The 23035-nt window shown below is 43.7% G+C and overlaps 1 protein-coding gene across 2 annotated transcripts in view; it reads left to right on the top strand.

Moving 5' to 3' along the window:
• The window catches only part of EVC2 (EvC ciliary complex subunit 2), a 156761-nt gene that overhangs the window by 26290 nt on the left and 107436 nt on the right, over window positions 1–23035 (top strand). For both annotated transcript variants that reach the window (XM_024204504.3, XM_024204503.3), the window contains exon 7: window positions 7937–7996. In XM_024204504.3, the coding sequence (XP_024060272.2) occupies window positions 7937–7996 (60 nt within the window). The remainder of the gene's footprint in view (window positions 1–7936; window positions 7997–23035) is intronic.

Below are 23035 nucleotides of genomic sequence, written 5' to 3'. Positions count from 1 at the left end.
ATGAGGGAGGGCCTCCTCTTTCGCCTCTTCCCCCCGAACCACACTCCATTGTTTTTTTTATGAACTCGTCTGAGTGACCTGATCTGGTATGTGTGTTTAGAGGATGCTTACTGGATTGGGTCCCACACACAACTTAGGTGGCCAAATGCCTATCATCCCCTGGTTTGTGAATTGCTCTGGGACTTAGGTGGGAGATAGGCCTCTGGACGCCTAGAGGGAGGTAATAGCCTTTATGCTCAGAGGCAGGAACATAGGTGCCTAGGGAACTTTTACTGCAATAACGTTAGATGACAAACAAGTTCAAGCACCTACAGGGTTCAGTGGGAGTTTCGTGCACTGCTATGGTTGCAAAACTGGGAGTTAGGTACCTAACTCCTTTGTGCATCCAGGCCTAACTGTATTTCCTGTCATCTTGGTTTAGAAGTTGCTTGGGGTTGACTTTTCTGAGAAGTTTGAAGACTTAGGGCCATATCACATGGGCATAGACAAGTAGGGCTTAGAGGTCTTTAGTGCCCTCCCTTCCTCCCGCCCCTCCCCCCCCCAGTATTAGGGATTCCATTAATAAATAAAGGAAATACTGAGTTTGGAACAGAAGATCATTTCTCACTTTATTAAAAGTGGATTAATTTAGTCATGGTATAAAACTATTAAATCATAGTATTAAAGCCATATCTGGCCCTCCCCAAATAAAAAATGTCTATGTCCCTTTTATCAAACCCCCTTTACTGCCTCTAGCCCCCTGGAAAGGGACTGGAGGCCCAGGAAACTCCCCATGGTTATCTCCCATTGCCAACTATTCCTCTTTTAAGGGAGAAAGGAGTTTGCTGAAGGGGAAGGGGGCACACTAAGGAAGTAGATTGAACAGCATCCAAAATCAGGATTCACAAGAGAAGAAACTCCAACTCCGCAGTAAGTTTATCCCTCTAATTCTGCCTGGCTTTGTGGCACCATGGTCCCTTTGAGGTGTTTCCTGGTATTAATTAGACCAGTGATTCTCAACCAGGAGTCCAGGGGCCACAAGCAAGTTTCAGAGGGTCCGCCAAGCAGGGCCAGCATTAGACTCGCTGGGGCCCAGGGTAGAAAGCCAAAGCTCCACTGCATGGGGCTGAAGCCCAGGGCCTAGAGCCCCACCACCCGGGACTGAAGCTGAAACCTGAGCAATATAGCTTCACAGGGGCTCCTGTGGCATGGGGCGCCAGGCAATTGCCCTACGTGCTACCCCGTAACACAGATCCAGGTTGTAAAAGATTTGACGTAGGAAAGATGAACCAAAGCTAACGCAATTCAAGACAAAGAACGGAACAGTCTTACAGAAGAAAGGGACATCATCAATAGGTGGACAAATGACTGCTCTGATCTATATAACCATCAGGCAAATGGAGATCATAGAATCATAGAATATCAGGGTTGGAAGGGACCTCAGGAGGTCATCTAGTCCAACCCCCTGCTCAAAGCAGGACAATTCCCAACTAAATCATCCCAGCCAGGGCTTTGTCAAGCCGGGCCTTAAAAACTTCCAAGGAAGGAGACTCCACCACCTCCCTAGGTAACGCATTCCAGTGCTTCACCACCCTCCTAGTGAAATAGTGTTTCCTAATATCCAACCTAGACCTCCCCCACTGCAACTTGAGACCATTGCTTCTTGTTCTGTCATCTGCCACCATTGAGAACAGCCGAGTTCCATCCTCTTTGGAACCCCCCTTCAGGTAGTTGAAGGCTGCTATCAAATCCCCCCTCATTCTTCTCTTCTGGAGACTAAACAATCCCAGTTCCCTCAGCCTCTCCTCATAAGTCATGCGTTCCAGACCCCTAATCATTTTTGTTGCCCTCCGCTGGACTCTTTCCAATTTTTCCACATCCTTCTTGTAGTGTGGGGCCCAAAACTGGACACAGTACTCCAGATGAGGCCTCACCAATGTCGAATAAAGGGGAACGATCACATCCCTCGATCTGCTGGCAATGCCCCTACTTATACAGCCCAAAATGCCGTTAGCCTTCTTGGCAACAAGAGCACACTGTTGACTCATATTCAGCTTCTCCTCCACTGTGACCCCTAGGTCCTTTTCTGCAGAACTGCTACCTAGCCATTCGGTCCCTAGTCTGTAGCTGTGCATGGGATTCTTCCGTCCTAAGTGCAGGACTCTGCACTTGTCCTTGTTGAACCTCATCAGGTTTCTTTTGGCCCAATCCTCTAATTTGTCTAGGTCCCTCTGTATCCGATCCCTACCCTCTAGTGTATCTACCACGCCTCCTAGTTTAGTGTCATCGGCAAACTTTCTGAGAGTGCAGTCCACACCATCCTCCAGATCATTAATAAAGATATTAAACAAAACCGGCCCCAGGACCGACCCTTGGGGCACTCCGCTTGAAACTGGCTGCCAACTAGACATGGAGCCATTGATCACTACCCGTTGAGCCCGACGATCTAGCCAGCTCTCTATCCACCTTACAGTCCATTCATCCAGCCCATACTTCTTTAACTTGGCGGCAAGAATAGTGTGGGAGACCGTATCAAAAGCTTTGCTAAAGTCAAGGAATAACACATCCACTGCTTTCCCCTCATCCACAGAGCCAGTTATCTCATCATAGAAGGCAATTAGGTTAGTCAGGCACGACTTCCCCTTGGTGAATCCATGCTGACTGTTCCTGATCACTTTCCTCTCCTCTAAGTGTTTCATAATTGATTCCTTGAGGACCTGCTCCATGATTTTTCCAGGGACTGAGGTGAGGCTGACTGGCGTGTAGTTCCCCGGATCCTCCTCCTTCCCTTTTTTAAAGATGGGCACTACATTAGCCTTTTTCCAGTCATCCGGGACCTCACCCGATCGCCATGAGTTTTCAAAAATAATGGCTAATGGCTCTGCAATCTCATCCGCCAACTCCTTTAGCACCCTCGGATGCAGCGCATCCGGCCCCATGGACTTGTGCACGTCCAGTTTTTCTAAATAGTCCCGAACCACTTCTTTCTCCACAGAGGGCTGGTCACCTTCTCCCCATATTGTGCTGCCCAGTGCAGCAGTCTGGGAGCTGACCTTGTTTGTGAAGACAGAGGCAAAAAAATCATTGAGTACATTAGCTTTTTCCACATCCTCAGTCACTAGGTTGCCTCCCTCATTCAGTAAGGGGCCCACACTTTCCTTGACTTTCTTCTTGTTGCTAACATACCTGAAGAAACCCTTCTTGTTACTCTTAACATCTCTTGCTAGCTGCAACTCCAAGTGTGATTTGGCCTTCCTGATTTCACTCCTGCATGCCTGAGCAATATTTTTATACTCCTTCCTGGTCATTTGTCCAATCTTCCACTTCTTGTAAGCTTCTTTTTTGCGTTTAAGATCAGCAAGGATTTCACTGTTTAGCCAAGCTGGTCGCCTGGCATATTTACTATTCTTTCTACACATCGGGATGGTTTGTTCCTGCAACCGCAATAAGGATTCTTTAAAATACAGCCAGCTCTCCTGGACCCCTTTGCCCTTCATGTTATTCTCCCAGGGGATCCTGCCCATCTGTTCCCTGAGGGAGTCAAAGTCTGCTTTTCTGAAGTCCAGGGTCCGTATTCTGCTGCTCTCCTTTCTTCCTTGTGTCAGGATCCTGAACTTGACCATCTCATGGTCACTGCCTCCCAGGTTCCCATCCACTTTTGCTTCCCCTAGTGAGATCCTAGTGTCTTAGACAGCCCAGATTCAACAGAGGAGGATGACTTTCCAATACTACGTGAAGAAGTGGAGACAGCTGTGAAATCACTCAAGAATGGAAAAGCTACAGGATATTGACAATATCCTAGCTGAATCGGTGAAATTCAGAGGAGAAATAGTAATAGATGTACTCACCAAGCTCTGGCAGACTGGTGAGTGGCCCTCCATGTGGACACAGTCACTAATCATCACTTTGCCAAAGAAAGGCAACCTGCAATTGTGTCGAAATTACCAGATCATAAGCTTAATTAGCCATTCCAGCAAAGTGATGTTGAACAGATTGAAGCCACAAGCAGACTGTAGCTTCCCCAATCAGCTTAGCTTGGCTGCTTTTAACCCCTGCCTAGCAGAGTGGGGCAGCCGCCCCACTACACAGACAATATCATTGTTGAAGAACAGGCTGGCTTTCATGCTGGAAGAAGTACCACAGAACAGATTTTCAACCTTCGTGTTCTATGTGAGAATAACTTGTAACACCAGCAGGACATCTACCACGTCTTTGTTGACTTCAAGGAGGCATTTGACAAAGTATGGCACGAAGCTCTCTGGGCAACCATGAAGAAGTCCAATGTTGGTCATAAGTTTATTCTTACCATTAAAACAACTGTATGCCAAGGCCAGCAGTGCAGTTCTCGTCAATGGCACAATAGGAAAGTGGTTTCACACCACTGTTGGAGTCCTGAAAGGCTGTCTTCTTTCGCCCACACTGTTCAACATCTACTTGGAGTGCATAATGACTGATACCCTAGAAGATCATACACGCACGGTCAGCATTGGGAGGGCAAATAATCTCAAATCTTCGGTTCTCTGATGACATTGATGGCCTGGCAGGCAGCGAAGATGAACTTGCCAACCTTGTGAAACGATTGGATGAAATCTCCATAAAATATGGCATGGAAATCAGTGCAGAGAAAACCAAGCTGATGACAAACAAATGTGATGGGATCAGGTCACATATCACTGGTTTCAGAGTAGCAGCCGTGTTAGTCTGTATCCACAAAAAGAACAAGAGTACTCGTGGCATCTTAGAGACTAACAAATTTATTTGAGCATAAGCTTTTGTGGGCTACGGCCCACTTCTTCAGATGCATAGAATGGAACATATATTGAGGAGATATATATACACATACAGAGAGCATGAAAGGTGGGAGTTGTCTTACCAACTCTGAGAGGCCAATTAAGTAAGAGAAAAAAACTTTTGAAGTGATAATCAAGATAGCCCAGTACAGACAGTTTGATAAGAAGTGTGAGAATACTTACATGGGGAGATAGATACAATGTTTGTAATGGCTCAGCCATTCCCAGTCTCTATTCAAGCCTAAAGTGATTGTATCTAGTTTGCATATCAATTCCAGCTCAGCAGTTTCTTGTTGGAGTCTGTTTTTGAAGCTTTTCTGTTGCAAAATTGCCAGTTTCAAAAACTCCTGGTTTTTTTTGCGGATACAGACTAACACGGCTGCTACTCTGAAATACTTCAACCACGTCACTAATGAAGAGGTCGGCAACATCATAACCCAATGCACTGGGTCATATGAAGACCGCCTGATGACCGTGAAGAAACGCAAGCTGAAGTGGTACAGCCATGTAACAAGATCATCTGGCCTATCCAAGATCATCCTCCAAGGGACAGTACAGGGGAAGAGAAGAAGAGGTCGATAGAAGAAGAGATGGATTGACAACATAAAAGAGTGGACACAAATGGACTTCGCGGAGACTCAAGTACTGACACGCAATTGTCAGGGGTGGAGACAGTTGATTAATTGCTCATCAGTGATGGTGCCTCAATGACCAATGCGGTTATGGGAGTGATGATGATGAACAACGCAGGTCCTGGCTTTTTTATGCATAAAACTGGTTATTGTGGCACAGGTGGGCCGTGGAATTTTTATAGTATGTTGGGGGTGGAGGGGTGGGGCTCAGGAAAAAAAACAGTTGAGAACCCCTGAATTAGACCAGTTGAAAGAAAAGGAGTCAAAGGGGACTGGCAGTTTGTCAAAGATGTAATACTAGAGGCTTAACATCAAGCTATTCCAATGCAGAGGAAAGATAAGAACCACCACAGGAAGCCAGTGTGGCTGCACAAGTAGCTTTTTAGCCATCTAAAACCCAAAAAGGATAATGTAGGAAATGGGAAGGGCATGTCACTAAGGAAGTATACATGGGAATAGCGCAAGCATGTAGGGACAAAATCTGGAAAGCCAAGGCAAAGAATGAGTTATAGCGGGCAAGAAATGTTAGAGACAACAAGAAGGGATTCTTCAAATATATCAGACAAAAAAGAAAGATCAGTGATGGTGTGGGTCAAAGGAGAAGGTGAGCTGGTAATGGAAGATGATAGGAAGGCAGAGCTTCACAATGCCTACTTTGCTTCAGTCTTCTCACAAAAAATAACGTGACCAGACGACTAACAAAGTTACCATAGACAATAAAGGGGAAGGAATGCAGATCAGGATAAGTAAAGAACTCAGAGATCTGACCAGTTTGAATGAATTCAGGTCAGTGGGGCCTAATGCTATTCACCATAGGGTGCTGAAGGTATTAGCTGAAAAAATCTCAGTGCCACTAGCAATAATATTTACAAACTCATGGATGACAGGAGAGGTCCTGGAAGACTGGAGAAAGGCTAACATAGTGACCGTCTTTAAAGAGGGGGGAAAGAAGGAGCCAGGAAACTATAGACCAGTTGGCCTAACCTTGATACCTGGAAAGCTACTAGAGCAATGTATAAAACATTCGATTTGCAAATATCTAGGGGATGAAGGGGTGATCACTAGCAGCCAGCATGGATTTACTAAGAACAGCTTCATTTCCTTCTTTGACAGGGAAACTAGCTTGGTGGATAGGGCAATATATCTGGACTTAGTCCCACAAGACAGTCTGATAAGTAAGTTGGAGAAATGCAGGCTCAGTGGAACTACCATTAGGTGGTTACATAATTGGTTAAATAACAGCAAACAAAGAGTAACTATTAATGGAATTATGTCAGATTGGAAGGAGGTCTCAAATGAGGTTCCACAGGGATCTGTTCTGGATCTGGTGTTATTTAACATCTTTATTAATGACCTAGATGTAGGAATAGAGAGCAAACTGATGAAATGTATAGATGACACAAACCTGGGGAGGGTTGCAGATAGTTTGGAGGATAGAGCTAAAATTCAAAGAGATTTTGATAAATTGGAGAACTGGGCTATAGGCAACAAAATGAAATTCAACAAAGACAAACGTAAGATGCTACACTTAGGAAAGAAAAACCAAATGCACAAAAATAGAATGGGGAATAACTGGCTTGTCAGTATGTGGGAGTTGTGGTGGATCACAACCTCAACATGAGTCAACAATGTGATGCTGTTGCAAAAAAAAGCAAATGCGATTTTGGGTTGTATTAACAGAGACATAGCATGCAAGTCACGGGAGGTGATAGTAGTGCTCTGCTTGGCACTGGTTAGGCCTCAGCTGGAGTACTGTGTCCAATTTTGGTCACCAGTGTATAGAAAGGATGTAGAGAAAATGGAAAGGATCCAGAGGCGAGCGACAAAGATGATCAAAGGGATGGAATGGAAGCCATGTGAGCAAAGGCTGAAGGAACTGGGTATGTTTAGTTTGGAAAAGGGGAGATTAAGGGAGGGGATGTGATAGCAGTCTTCAAACACTTGAAAGGCTGCCATGAAGAAGATAGAGAAAAGTTGTTCTCTCTTGCCACAGAGGGCAGGACAAGAGGCAGTGGGTTCAAACTATAGCATAGCAGATTTAGATTAAAGCTCAGGAAACATTTCCTAACTGTAAGAAAAAGTAGGACAATGCAACAAACTGTCTCAGATGGTTTATACACAACAAATCCTGAATCTTAGCAGGGGGTTAGACTAGATGACCCTTGTGGTCCCTTCTAGCCCTATGATTCTACTGTGGTGTCTTTAGGAGCCATGCTGCTTTTGGGTTCACCTTCACTCTTCCAGGCAGACGTTAATGCTATGAGGAGCACCATTAACTTCTGTGGGGCCGTACAGTTAGGAGGGGAGTATGCCCCGCAGAACAGCTGCTTCCCTGCCTGTTAGCAGTAGATAAGTGTATTTCATTTTTCTCTTAGACTTTTGTCGTTATAAGTGATGATAATAATTAATAAAAACATTTTCCTCTGAGTTGTGTGTGAAGGAAGCTTCTGTACAGTAATTGGACAGTATGCTAGTTTTATATATTAGATTAAGCTTGTTTTATAATATTGAGATACTTTTCTATATCTTTTCCAGAACAAAACACAGCATAGTTTGACTGCATCATTCACCATAACAGGAGAGGAAAAGACTAAGGTAACACTGAATCATAAATAACTGACTATATGTGGTACTTCTAAGGATTCTTCTGTGTACCTATTTTGGGTAGTAAAAAAGAGCTTTCTGGGTGCCAAATAGTGACTCTCTTACTTAAAAAATAGTCCCATTGAAGTCAGTTACAGGAATTCAAATTAAAGAACTACTTGTGTGAATAAGGTAATCCCAATTTGGCCTTTGGTTTGTTTGGCCAATGCTGATTACTGTGAATTGCAAATGAGGTTTTTCCTTCTATTACCCAAACAGAGCGGGCAGAAGAGAGGCTTATATTTAAGCACCAGAATTCTTAATGTAGAAGCTCTGTGGCTTTATGCTATATTCAGATCCAGTTTTCCAAATGGAAGGCTGTGCAACCCCAGAGAATGGCAATGAGCATTCTAACTTGCTGCTGGGCATATCCAGCATGAATTGGGCTTTTTGTTTCCAGTGCTCATTCCAGAAGGGTGCAAGTTCTCTTACATCTACTGAGGAGTGGCACTAAATACTATGCTGATTCAAATACCCGTGCTGGGGGACTGGATGGGTAAAAATTCAGCAGAAGAGGAATAGTTTAATTTCCATCCTGCTCTTTGTCCAGTCATCCCTCCAATATGTATTTCTGTCCTTTACTAATGAAATATGTGGCTTCTAATGGTTCAAATAAGCCAGCAGAATAACATTGATTTCAGCAAGCAGTGGTGTTTGTCCCTCATTTTTCCATTAGAGAACTTCTCCCTGCATCTATTGCTTCCCTTGCTAGAGTAATTTCTTCACCTAAACTCATTCTCTGTCTTCCCCATCTCCTCCCCCCTTTTGTTACTCACGCAGGCTATTTCATTGTAGGGAATCTTTATTAAGTAGTGGTGGCCAGAGTGGTGGGAATGCTGATCGCTTGCACTCAGGCAAAAGAAAATAGTTTATTTCTCCCCAAAGCTATGTTGCCATAGCTGTGTCATTTAAAGTCTAAAGGTCATATTGATAGGACAATTGCAGAACAAGTGGAAATGGAGAGGAAATATTGCAGATGCGTACTGCATAGAAAGCAGCAGCATTTGTGCAGTGTTTGAGTAAACAGGAACTGGCATTCCACTGTGAAGGTGAAGTTATGGAATCTTCAAGAAAAGTGAGAATTAAAGGGCTACTGTACAAGTTTGATCTTTTCTTTTCTGTTATATGATTTGTAAGGGGAAGAGAATTACTAGCAAATACTCCACTGTCTCGGATTTCTCAAAGCCAAAGGAATAACAATATGTCCAGGTTACTTTCAAAATTGAAATTGTTTCTTCTGCCACCAGTAAGTGTTGGCTTGACCTTTGAGCTGATTTCATATTTTTACATAATCAAGAAAAGTTTCAGGGCAGATAAAATATTTTATAGATTCGGAGTGAAAAGCACCCAAGTCCCATTTTCAAAAGGGACTGAGGAGCCTAAGGGCTTGTCAAAACAGGGACACCCAGGAAGGTTAATACAAATTAACTAAAGGTGTGAATTTAATGTGCATTAGTTAAACTGTATTAAACCCCTGTATGTATGCTCTTACTCAGAATTAAAATGGCCTTAGTTCAGTTTAGTTTAATTCTCAAAGTTTACAGGACTACATAATGCGAACTAGGTATCATTTAATTCACTCCCATAGAGACTATTACGCAGGGCAGTTATAGCACAGCGCAGCACACTAGTGTGTGCTCCAGTTCACACCCCATTGCTCCAAACTGCGGGGCCATGTAGACAAACCCATAGGCTCCTAAACACCCACGTTTCTTTTGAAACTTTTGAATGCTCAAAAGCTCCAGAATTAGGGTTCTCTGAACATTGCCTGAAAAAGGAGGTTAGAGTAAAATATTGAATAGCTGCTCCTTAAGTGAGCACCATCTACCCTGCGCACTGAATGAGGCTGGGATCCTGTGGGGAAAATAATATGTAACCATATAATTAAGCACTGTATAAATAATGCATACAGACAAGGGGACCAAATAAAGGTTGCACAGTCAACCTTAATTCTGGCATTTCCTAGCTTTTGAGTGCTTGACTTTGCAATTTAAATAATGTTCTTTTAATGTAATGTTTTGTATGTAATATAATTTTGGCTGCTTTTAAGGTGATCAGTGTTTTGTCCTATTGAAAAAGTAAGTTAATAAGATGGTTTTCTTTTGCTCTTCATTTGCTCCCCTTTTCCCATCTATTTTATTCCTACCCTAATGCTTACTGATAGAACAGAAGTAGAAAGAGTTAGGAGATGGATCACAAAAATGATTAGAGGCTTAGAAAGACTGCTGTATATGGAGAACGTGTGCATATTGGAACTGTTTTAGTTTAGAGATGGGACAGCTAAATGGGACATGAGAGATGTAACCAGAATAATGATTGGTATATTAGAAGAGGTAAAGTGGGTAGGGTAATATCTCTTACTGGACCAGCTTCTGTTGGTGGAAGAGACAAGCTTTCAAGCTCCACAGACCTCTTCTTCAGGTCATGGATGTAAATCAGGAGCTCTTATTTTCTTTTTCTCATAATACAAGAACAAGGGATATTCAGTTAAATTGAAAGACAAAGAATTTAAAATTTATAATGTGGTATTTTTCCCATAGTGCATTATTAAGGTGGGGGATTCAGTGCCACTGAATAAGAGATTAGAAGTTTTTGAAAAAACAGACATTTAAATGGATAACAACAGTATTCACAGTTACGTTAGAGAGAATCTTTTAAAAATTTAGTTTCTAAGCTCTCATGCTAAAGGACATTACTCATTCATTAACTGACAGGTTAAGAAAAACATTCTTTATGGGTAGCTTATAAATTCGTCTGAAGCAGCTGTTACTGGCCATAGTGTGAGACAAGGTGCTGGACTGCTGGTCTGATTCAGTGTTGCAATTCCCGCAGAATATTACTTTAACTTCAAACTTCTGTACTACTTTTTTCTAGCTCTGGCCTGATTCTTAGACCTCAATGAGATCTGCAAAACAGGCAATATTCGAACAAAACCGGTTCAACCATTTTTTTGAGATATACATGCACAACATTTCTCATTAGATAGAACTTAAGAGGAAAAGTATGTTGTATATTCTGTTGTTTAAAAATACATTTATAGAGCTCAAAAAGGCTGAATGGATTTTGTATTCCACATACAATATTTCCTTCTGGGCTGAGACCAAGCATAAACCATTTCAGAAAAAATTGGATTTGCGTGAGAAAATTATGAGTAGTGGAAAAAAAGAGAGGTGGGTTGTAGTTCATCCTTTACAACAGCTGTCACTAATGCTCCCAGTCTAGTTTCTTATATGCAAGACTGCCCAAATCCAAGTGCATGCAATCTATGTGAAGGCAATGGTTTTATATATATGGGCAATAATTTGACCTTTAGCACAGAGTGCTAAAGAATTAATTCTGTATTTATGACAGTACCATGTTTTCAGTTAGTCCCAAAGAACTGTCAACCCTCAAATGGTCTGATTGCTTACTTGGTTGACATGCCACTCTTTAAAGTTTTACAAACCTTGTGCATTTTCTCTTCTGCTTCACTGGAGAAAAATGCTTGGTTGCCTATAACAAGTTAGTTCCATGGCCTAGAAAAAAATGTGAGTGCTGTTTGAGTGGCATGTAGATGCCTTGCAGCTCTGCTCATTAGGGTCTGTGAAAACTACTTGCCTCTGTTTCTGGCTGAATGTTTTTAATGCTAAGTAAGAAGCTGTTTAAATAGCAAAAAGTGCACACAAAAAGTTCTCCTGTTATGTGCATCCCATGGTGTGCATAATAATAAATACTGTGCACACCTATGGCCTGACTTTCCGTCATTGTCAGCACCTTACAGCTTCCATTCAGGTTAATGGGAATGAAACATCTCTGAAAATCAGATCAATAATGACTTCTGGAAGTTCACACCATGAATCAGTGGCAGGAGTAAGAGAGAGAGAGAGCATAAAATAAACCTTAGTTAAGCAATTGCTTAACTGATTACCCATACCACCTTGCTTAGGATTCTCTGAATTTCTGTTGCTTAATGGTGGATGGTGACTTTGTTTTAATGTTTTGACTAAGGCCATGTCTACGCTACAAATTTTGGTTGCCGCTGCAGTTAGTATATCTCTTGTGTGCTTGCATACTTGTCTCCTTGCGTCGGTGCTGTGGGTACTCACCAAGAGTTCTGATATTGATGCACAGTGCAATGCACCATGGGTAGATATTCCAGTGTGCAAGCCATCACTGTCCAGCCCACTTTTGGGAAGCTTTGGAAATCCATGGTGGGGCCACAAGAAGGTGACTGGGAGCAAGGGGTCAACTTCCCAGCGTGCAGCTGTCTCCACCCCATAAAATATCATCTATATTCCATAATTTTTTCAAAATCACATGAATTCACATGGCCTGCCTCACTATCTGCCATCTCTGGCAGAAACATAGACCCTGAATGGCTCTGCACTATTGTCATAAGTGTTGCAAGCACAGGACGCGCTAGCCTCCAGTATTTGCAGAGCTCTAAGAATAACCGAATCATCAGAGCACATGGTTTGTTGCAGGACAGATTTCTGTGGGACATAGTGAGAACCAATTCATGGTTGTTGGTGGCATTCATGGAACAGCTGCAGACAGTGCAGCGCCACTTCTGGGCCTGAGAAACGAGCCCTGACCAATGGGATTGCATTGAAATGCAGGTTTGGGATGATGAGTAGTGGCTGTGGAACTTTTGGATGCACACGGCCACATTCCTGGATCTGCATGCTGAGCTTGCCCCAGCCCTCCAGCGCAGGGACACCAGAATGGGAGCTGTACTGACAGTGGAGAAGCAAGTGGAGGTCACACTGTGGAAACTTGCAACGCTAGATTTCTACCTGTCAGTGGGAAATGAGTTTGGAGTTGGAAAATCCATTGCGGGAGCAATTGTCATGCAAGTGTGCAGGGCCATTTATCGCCTCCTGCTATGCAGGACATGATTCTTGACAATGTGCTGGATGTAGTGGATGGATATGCAGCAATGGGGTTTCCGAACTGCCGTGGAGCAATAGATGGCACACGCATCTCTATTTTGGCACCAGACCACCTTGCCACAGAGTACATCAACAGAGAGGCTACTTTTCTGTCGTTATGCAAGCACTGGTGGATCACCAGGGATGCTTCACCAAATTTAGTGTGGGTCGGTCAGGGAAGGTGCATGACACTCACACCTTTAAGGACAGAGGACTTTTCAGAAAGCTACAAGCCGGGACTTTTTTTCCTGACTTCCAGATTACCATTGGCAATGTTGAAATGCCAATAGTCATCCTGGGGGACCCAGCCTACCCCTTGCTTCTGTGTATTGTGTAGCCGTACGTTGGCCAACTTGACAGAAGTAAGGAAAGATTCAACTACCATCTCAGCAAGTGCAGAATGACGGTGGAATGTGGTATTGATTAGATTGAAGGGATCCTGGCATTGTTTATTCACAAGATTGGATCTCAGTGAGAAAATTATCCCAATGGTTATGGTTGCCTCCTGTGGCCTGCATAATAGGGGGAAAAAGCAAAGAGAGAAAAGTTGCTGCTGGGGTGGAGGGCAGAGATAGGGTGGCTCTGAGGTTGAACAGTGTGACACCAGGGTTATTAGCAGAACTCAATGAAGTGGGCAACGCAGAGCAATATTGCTCAGGGAGACTTGGAAGGAGCTCTTTAACAGTGAGCTTCAGTAACACTTTGTGGTGTACTGTGCTCTACCTGGCCCTGCAGTTTTGGCGCCTGTTAAGGATTGTATGGTGCTTGATGTATGTTTATGACTATAACACTGTCAGTGCATCTATTAATTTTGCAGTGCTTGCTGTACATTTATTACTATTACACTGTATTTGTCATTGAGCCTATGAGTTATATCACACTGTACAGTAATAAGTAAGTGGAGGCTTTAGGAACTGCTAGGAACCCTGCAGCATTTGTTGTGAACTAATAAAGATGAATTATGTTCCAAATAATGGAATTTTATTCAGTAACAACATCATTTGCAAAGAAAAATCTGTGCAATATAAAAGAAAATACATTTAAAACTTAATAAAGTAATAGAACTTTTCAAGAGGAAAGAACATTTATGACCGTTTTAGCTACACATGGCTAGCATGGCTTTCACAGCTCAGCGTATGTGGAGCTGCCATTGTCCTTAATGTCCCCCCGGGGTGGAGTAGAAGGAGTAGAGATATGGCTGGTGATACCACGTGGAATGTTGAGTGGCGTGTGAAGGGAGGTGCTACTATAGAGATGTCCATAGACTGCAAAGGGATTGTTGAACATGTAGGTCCACAGGGGCTGCAGAATCTGTGTTTGCTGCTGGAGAAGACCCATTATATCCTGGTGCATCTCCCTCTCCTTTTCTGGCTGTGACTCCTGGGCCTTTCTTCTCTCCACTCTGTCCTTCTCCAGGCTGTCTGCAGTGTTCACCCTCCAGGCCCTCTATTCATGATCTGACACAGCACTGGCTTGCAGGACCTCACTGAACATGTCATCCCGAGTCCACTTGTTTCTTCTCCTTATCTGGTGCAGGCATTCCACAGTTGTGGAGGGGGAACCCTCAAGGCCACAAGAGGGGCAGCTGCAGATAAAACACGGAGGTACCATTGTCAGTATAGTCACAACAGAAAGCAAAAGTTAAGATTCAGAACTCTCTTCGCTTGCTCCCCAAAACAAGACACGCTCATTGGCACTTCTGCTTCTGCATGATTGTGCATGGCACCTGTCAAGGCTGAATTCCCACTCTGTCACTTTGAGTACTGAAGGTGGGGGCCCACAAGGATTTTAAAAATTAATACTTGCCACTCCAGGCTTGTATTAAACTCCCAAGGTTACAAATTTTCTCTGACCTTGGCTTGGTAAACGCTGCCACCACCCAAATGCAAAAAAAACCCCTTGGATCCAGGAAGGAGCACTTGGGAATTTCTCCCAGTGGGCTACCCTCAAGCCCTTTCACCCTGGGGAAGAGCTGAGAAAGAAAACAAAGGAAATTAGCTGTTGTTACCAGCTAATCAAACAACATGCACAAAACCTCTTAGGACACCAAAAATCCAATCCTGTTCTTAAAAAAGGTAAATTTTATTAAAAACAAAAAGGAAGAAAATACATCTGGAACTTAGGCTTTTGCTAGATTTTAAAAGAGCAATTCTAAAAATCAAGCACCCAAAATACCTTTCTTGGGGGTTATCTTAAAGGTTACAAGCAAACAAAAATATCTGGAGTTAGCACAGAGGAGTCCACAAGCCTTAAAAAATAAACAGAAATAAACCTAATCGCGTCTTCCTAAACATTCCTAATTTACTTACATATTTGGGTTGTTAAAAGTACACCCCTACCCCGATATAACGCGACCCGATATAACATGAATTCGAATATAACGCGGTAAAGCAGTGCTCCGGGGGGGGGCAGGGGGGCTGCGCACTCCAGGAGATCAAAGCAAGTTCGATATAACGCGGTTTCACCTATAACGCGGTAAGATTTTTTGGCTCCCGAGGACAGCGTTATATCGGGGTAGAGGTGTAGTTCTAGATACGATCTGATGGTTTTCATATCTGGTTCAAACTTGACACAGCATTCCTGCTACCCATCTCTTCAGCCCAGAGAGAACAACAGACAAAAGGAAAGTTTCTTTCCCAATTTTAAAAGTTCTAGCCTTCCCATTGGCTCTTTTTGGTCAGGTGCCCCCCCCCCTTTTTTTTCTTTACCTGGGGGACTTTTTAACCCTTTACCGGTAAAGCAAGTAGAAAACAGCTACCCAGAGGGATTTTACAGCTAACTGGCTGGCTGGGTGTCAATCAAAGTGAGCTACCCTCCCCCCCACACTTCATTTATCACAGCACGAATCACAGCACCAGCCATGGTGAGTATGGCTCTCCAGAGGTGTAGGAAATGAGGAGAGAATCACTCAGTTGCATGAAACTGAGTATAAGGCAGTTGTACTGAATACTGGCACCATTTCCAGAGGCAGGGGTGATTTTAGCTGATATCTCACTCTTGAGGGTAATAAAGCAGCAAAAGCACAGCTGCTGCTGCTGGCGTCCTGGGCCCATATGCTGTTAGCCTCTGTACTGCAGTGGTGCCTGTCAAATTTATCACTGAGACTCCCTCCATTCGCATGTCTGCTGTTGTCTTCTTCCTTCCTTTCCTCATTGTCCTCACTGTTCTCAGGCCAGGGGCCTGTGGCTTGGGCTCCTCGGAAGTATCCACAGGCATGGTGAGGTCTTTGCCAAGTATGGTATGCAGCTCTTTGTAAAAGGGACAGGTCTGCGGCTCGGCACCAGATTGACTGGCCTTCTGGTACGCCAGTTGAGGTTCCTTCGCTTTCATGCAGCACTGCTGCTGGTCCCTGTTGTAGCCTTCCGCATCCCCTGTGCAGTCCGCTTGTAGATGTCGATGTTTCCACGGCTGCTTCGAAGCTGTGCCTGCACAGCCTCTTCTCCCTACAGGCCCAGGAGATTCATTATCTTCTGTCTACTCCAAGCCCCAGAGCGTGTCACTGTCGTGGTCAGCCGGGCAGTTGAACACAACAGTGGAGAACTGCTAGGCGTGTTCACCAAGCTAGGCAATGAGGAAAAAGCATTTAAAAAATTCACAGGCCTTCCAGTCTACAGGATCCTGGTCTATAGGCCTATTAGGCACTAGTAAGTTCCAACCTGCCATGCAGTGACCTGCTAATAATTGTGAGAATAGAAGCTGAACTCTGACAGAGACGCCAGTCCTGGGATCTGATTGGCAGAATGCTGGGGGTCCTGATTGGTTCCCTGCTTCTGTTTAAACCAAGCACAGGAATAGAAAGTTCCCGCTGCTTAGGGCTGCTTCCCTTGTAGTGCCTGCTCCTACTACCTGTTGCTGATCTCCTGGTAACGTGACCCTGCTTGCCTCCTGCTCTGATCACTAGGTCAGACTGCCCACGTCCCAGTCTGACAGGCAGTGGAGTTCACAACTGAGACCAGAGAGGTTGGTGTCGACATTGTGGAACAGCTGCTGGAGGACTTTTAGGTTTGACATAGATAGTACAGTGTCTGCTTGTGCTGCATCAACTTCAGTACTTTAACTATGGCTCAGTGCTCAACCAGTGGTGTTACTACGTTGGCATAACAGGGCGCTTATGTCAGTGGGAGACAAATTCATGTGTATGCAATGTTTGTTGTAGCCACGTTGGTCCTAGGATATTAGAGAGACAAGGTGAGTGAGATCATATCTTTTATTGAACCAATTTCTGTTGGTGAGAGAGACATGCTTTCAAGCGGTCTCTCTCGCCAACAGAAGTTGGTCCAATAAAAGATATTACCTCACCCATCTTGTCTCTCAAATGTATGTGTAGACACATGCACAACTAGAACAATCCAAGGTGGCTTATGTTGACCAAACTTGTAGTATAGACCAGGCCTCAAAGTCCCACAGAGTAAGGTCTCACTTGTGCCAATTGGCTATCAACTCTAGTGTTGCTAACACAACAGAGGAAAAACAATACAAAACTAGATCTCAAGACAGTTTGGTCAATTATTTATGTCAGCTCACCAAGTTCTGCTTCCCATGATATGTAGTAGACAACCCTGTTTTAACTTGCTTGTCCACAAACTATATTAGTCCTATGATCTGACTGGCACTCTTGACTGTCTAACACAAACTCCTACATTTATGACAAACTGTACAGACTGAATACGGTTCAAGAAGCTTGCACACTTGCTCTCATTTTATGTCTGTATACACCTAGAACTTGAAAGTCGGTATCTAACCATTAACTATGGTAGACACGTGTACAGTGTTTCACAATCTCAGTTACCACTAACTTGTTCCGTTTCAAAGCTATTTTACAACAATCTCAATTGGAACCTGTTACAAAACAGGGACACACATTGTAACTGTGTGACAATCTTTAAAGCACATTCACAAGCACATACACTTCCTTAATAATTAGCCACCCAACTTCAAGAAGTGGTCAGTTGACTGATTGAGTTGTCACACAGGAGAAAATATCTGTTACTTACCACTAGGTCTTTGCTCAGCCATCAACTTTCAGCTCAGTTATTATTCACAGCGGGAGCTGACACTGCAAACACAGGTTGAATGAAGCATGGACATGACTTTTCCCGCATGCTAGAGGGCAACCTGAATTGCTGGAAAATAACAGGAGACAGTTAAAGGTGCCTACCTGAGATAGATATTTGATGTTACCAGGAGAACTTCTAGAACTTCTCAGTCTTCTCTTTTCCAGGTGTCTTTGGCTTTCAGGTAGCAATATACTGAAGGAGAGAGGCCACTTCATCCTATTTCTACTGGGTGGTCCAACTTTGTTCCTCTTCTTGGAGGTGCTAGTGTGGACCAATTATATGGTGACACATGCTTCTTTTGAAGAGTTGAAAGGTTCCGTGAAAATGAGTTGTCTGCTCTCACTATCCGATCAGAGAACAAGACATCATCTTTTGAGTTCTTACAACTGGGGCTTGAATCATCCAGTCTCTTTGTGCAACATATCTTGTTACACCAGCTTGTGTAAGACAAGTTAGGCCATAGCTGTTGATACAACCTACATGGGACATACCTTGAACATAGGCAGGTTCACTCTGGTCAGCTACTTACCTCCCCAAGTTGCTTTCCTTGGGCCCCTCTGCAGGGCGTCCTTGAACAACTTTGCAGTTATGCATGCTGAAGGTGTAATTTCTCCATCAACACTCTGTTAGCTGCTGAAATGTCCAGTTTAAAGTTCATATAATTTTTACAAAGTCCATCTATATTCTTGATGCTCTCTACATCAACTGGTTAAAAGATAGAAAAGAAAGGGTAGGAATAAATGATTAGTTTTTAGAATGGAGAGAGTTAAATAGTGGTGTCCTCCAGGGGTCTGTACTGGGCCCAGTCCTATTCAACATATTCATAAATGATCTGGAAAAAGGGGTAAACAGTGAGGTGGCAAAATTTGCAGATGATACAAAACTACTCAAGCTAGTTAAGTCCCAGGCAGACTGCGAAGAGCTACAAAGGGATCTCACAAAACTGGGTGCCTGGGCAACAAAATGGCAGATGAAATTCAGTGTTGATAAATGCAAAGCAGTGCACATTGGAAAACATAATCCCAATTTGTAGTGGAGGGGGCCTGGTCTCCCTCCCTGATGGATAGGAACAGGAAGAAAGCCATGACTGCCCCTGGTGGGCAGAGCCGGGACACCCACGACTGCCTCGCTGGAAGCAAAGGGACAGGATAGGAACCGGAAATATAAAAGGCAGACCCTCCAGCTCAGTTGGGGCAGAGCTGCCAGAGAGCAGGACCTCTCTCCCCCGCTGCTGGAGCTCAGACCCGATGGTGACCGCTACAGTGCTAGAGTCCCAGAGGGACTGTCAGAGCTGCCAGGCACTGGGAACAACGAAGAGCTGTTGGGGCTGCCACTAGCCGTTTACCCCAGTGAGACGAACGATGACCCCAGAACCCAGGTACTCCCTGAATGGGAGAGTAGGAAGGAGCCCAGGGAAGCCGAATAGGGTTCGGCTGGGTTACTGACTGCAAGCCGGCCAGTGTGTTGCAGCCGGATTTCCCCGCTGACCCAGTGGTGGACCACTCCGTCACTATTAAGGCCCTGGGCTGGGATGCAGTTGAGTCAGGTGGGCCTGCGTCCCCCCTGCCACCCGTCCCCTGGGAGTGGCAGCCTCCCCACCTTTAGGCCAAGAGGCTTGCATTAGTCTGTCACCCGCTCAAGCTAGGATGCCAGACGGTTTTGATGTCTGTCCCACCAGAGAGCTGATCCCCTACACCAGCGTTTCTCAAACTGGGTCCACGGACCCCTGGGGGTCCCCGAGGGCTCTCCAGGGGGTCTGCGGGCCCTGCTGATCAACTCCTCCCCTCTCCCTTCCTCAACTCCTCCCCCTCCCTCCCAGTGTCTCCTTCACACCAGGGAACAGCGGCCAGCACGTCCCTGTGGCCCAGGGGTGAGAGTTTCTGAGCACTGACTCCGCAGCTCCCATTGGCAGGGAACATCAGCCAATGGGAGCTGCAGGGGAAGAGCCTGCGGGCAGGTTCAGTGCGCGGAGACCCCCGGCCCCCTGCCTAGGAGCTACTGCCAGAGGGATGTGCTGGTCGCTTTACGGCACTGCCTGAGGTAAGCGCCACCCCCTTCACCCCCTCCCACACTCCAATCCCCTGCCCCAGCCCAGAGCCCGCACCCAAACTCCCTCCCTCACCCTCACCCACTCCCACACCCCACCCTCTGCCCCAGCCCTGAGCCCTCTCCAGCACCCAAACTCCCTCCCACACCCAGACTTCCTCCCAGAGCCCACACCCCCTCTCGCACCCAAACTCCCAGCCCAGAGCCTGCACCAGTTTAAAAAGTTTATTTATTTCACTCTGATTACCTGTCATTTTATACTATTTGGTTTCAGTCCCTTTTATTTATGGCTTTTTTTCAGCACAGGTGTTTTTCACTAACTTGGTAGCATAAGCATGCTTGATTGCAAATATTAACCTTAAACTAAAAGAAATCAATATGAACACAACCCCATCTTTCCTTTACAGGATTACCCTTGACATTAAAGTTTACAATATTTTGCTCAAAGCTGTATCACTTATCTGTATAAAAGGAAGTTGATTATAACTTCATTTAATCATAATATGAGATTCCATCGAGTTCCCTGTTTTTCACTACTATATATACCAACATCATATAATGTCTTAATGTTTCATATGAGTTTATATATATTTTTGAATTCATTCATTCATTCACAGACAGAGGGGACATCTCTCCAGCAGCACCAACAGTACATTCTTGTGAAAGGTTGCAGAGACCTAGTTTCCTCAGACAGACTGAAGACATCTTCCCATTAGACCTTGAGTGTGGGGTGTGTTTTTTGCCCCCTCAGCCATTCCCCCTTTTTTTTCTAAATAGCCTGGATGCCTGGGCAATTCCTAAATGATAACTCAGAACTTTGGGGCTTTAGTTAGGGCTGATAATATCTCCAAGGAGTTTGTTTACTGTTTTTGACCTCTGATTCAGCAAGATACTTAAGCACGTTCCTCACTTCAGACACATAAATGGCCCCATTGACTTCATTTGGATTTCTAACATGCTTAAAGTTAGGCATATGCTCAAGTATCTTGCTGACTTGAGGCCTTCCTCACTAGCAGCTAAATCGTGCTTATCTTTCTCATGTGAGTGGTCCCATTGACTTGAGATTTGTTTTATTTAGATTTGTATTAACTTATACAAAAAATACTCTAGCTGCCTTTGATAAAAGTTAGTTTTATTTTGATTAAAAATATTTTTATCAGCTAACTCCTAACCAAAGACCTATCCCCATACTCAGACTCCCAAAACAGTCCCCATCATACCCCTCCAACAGTCTAGGTAAATCGCTGTGCTTCACAGCATGCCCAGAAGATTGATAAACTCAGTCTATTTCAGATGGAGGGGTGTGTGGGAAGGTGGGCATAGGCTGGGGGTTTCTCGTGGCGTATACTCTATTGCAAATTCCCACTGTTTGAAGGTGAGAGATCTCCATCTTGACCATCTCTGCTGAGGACAACTGTAGCAGAGCGCAGAGTGAGCACTGTCCTGGCGTCATCATTGTCCTCACAGAGCAACCTAAGTAATTAGAGGACAGGAGTTATTGACACCTGAGGAAATATTTTTTAAAAGATATAAGTATGTATAGGTTAGCTAAGTGATTATTCAAAGTGTGTGTGGAGTGGAGGGAATAGAAGTCTGCAGTTCTATGAAAGGCATAAGGGAGAGGGGTTGTTGGACGTTATCAAATAATGTTACAAATGAATATCATACAAATGAATGTTTGATATTTCTATGCCGAAAAATGAAACTTTAATTAAACCCAGAAAAAGATTAGTGTGGGGTTTGGAGTAGAGATAATAACAGGAGGGGGGTAAGAGTGGTATTAATGTCAGCCTGTACTTTCTGGACATACTTTTCAGGAGTAGAAGATAATACAAAGGGACATAACTGGTAGTAATTGGCTGAAATTCAGAAGGGAGGAAATTTAAGATGAGAAAAAAACTTCTAGATATTAAGATGTTAGTAATTTATTAGTGAAATGGGTAAATGATTGTTGGTTCTTTTTTCATTTAGTAATTTCAGGCACTGATGGGCATATGAAAGAATAGTACAATTCATATAAATTATAACTATTTCTCATTTTATACTAATTGATTTAAATGCACCATGTGTTTCATTATTGTAGAATAAGTATGACTGAAAATCATACAGATTTTTGTCCATTGGATTAATTGTCAGTCAAGAGCTTTTCAAATACAATATTGTGAATTGAGCCTTAAGACCCACTTTCTAAATCTCATAAAGTGGCAAATTAATGGCCTGTCAAGTATCTTCTAAATACAAAGAAGCTACTAAATCTGAACTAGGGTAGACAATTTTAGGTTTGGGGATGATTCTTTCTTTAGTAAACTGGACCATAGTCCAGAAATATATTAAATATATTAAACAGTCAAAATGTGAGTTAGGTTTGCAGGATTTTGGCCCAAACCTGAATATAAAGTACTAAATTCTGCTCTTTTAGATTGACATAAATCCATTTGAAAACAAGTGCCAGATTTGATAAATGCTTCACACAAACACAGTTGCCATTGACTTCATGGAGTGCTTTCACACTGAATACACCATGCTTACCAGGCGGCATGTTAAGAAATAGAATGCACCATGCTTAGAGATCGCATGTTAGTTATTTAAAAGTTGCAGCCATGACAAACGTGATTCCTGTGCAATGAAACATTATCAAAATGGCTATATGTTACATTTAGTCCAAAGATCTCAGAGTTGAGTTGTATATTGCCATTCTCATGTGAGATATCATGCCCATTTTATAGAAACATAAAGTGAATTGAAAAGAGGTTAATTAAACCCTAACCCTAAGGATGCAATTGAAAGATATATTTGAAAAGGAAGGCAGTTTGGCTTGTGGTTCTTGACTCCTGGATTCCATTCCTGATTCTGGCACATGCAGTTAGCATACGTGTGTGAGCAAATTGAGTAGCTTTGCCACTTGTGAATAAAACACTCATCACAAACATATGCTGATTGAAACCTTTTTACCTCACTGATTATTCTGTTTAGGAGAA

The sequence above is a fragment of the Terrapene carolina genome, unplaced genomic scaffold (genome assembly GCF_002925995.2).
Source record: "Terrapene carolina triunguis isolate 2854851 unplaced genomic scaffold, T_m_triunguis-2.0 Scaffold66, whole genome shotgun sequence".
Taxonomy (NCBI): Eukaryota; Metazoa; Chordata; order Testudines; family Emydidae; genus Terrapene; species Terrapene triunguis.
This window is presented reverse-complemented; position numbering and strand designations above follow the sequence as displayed.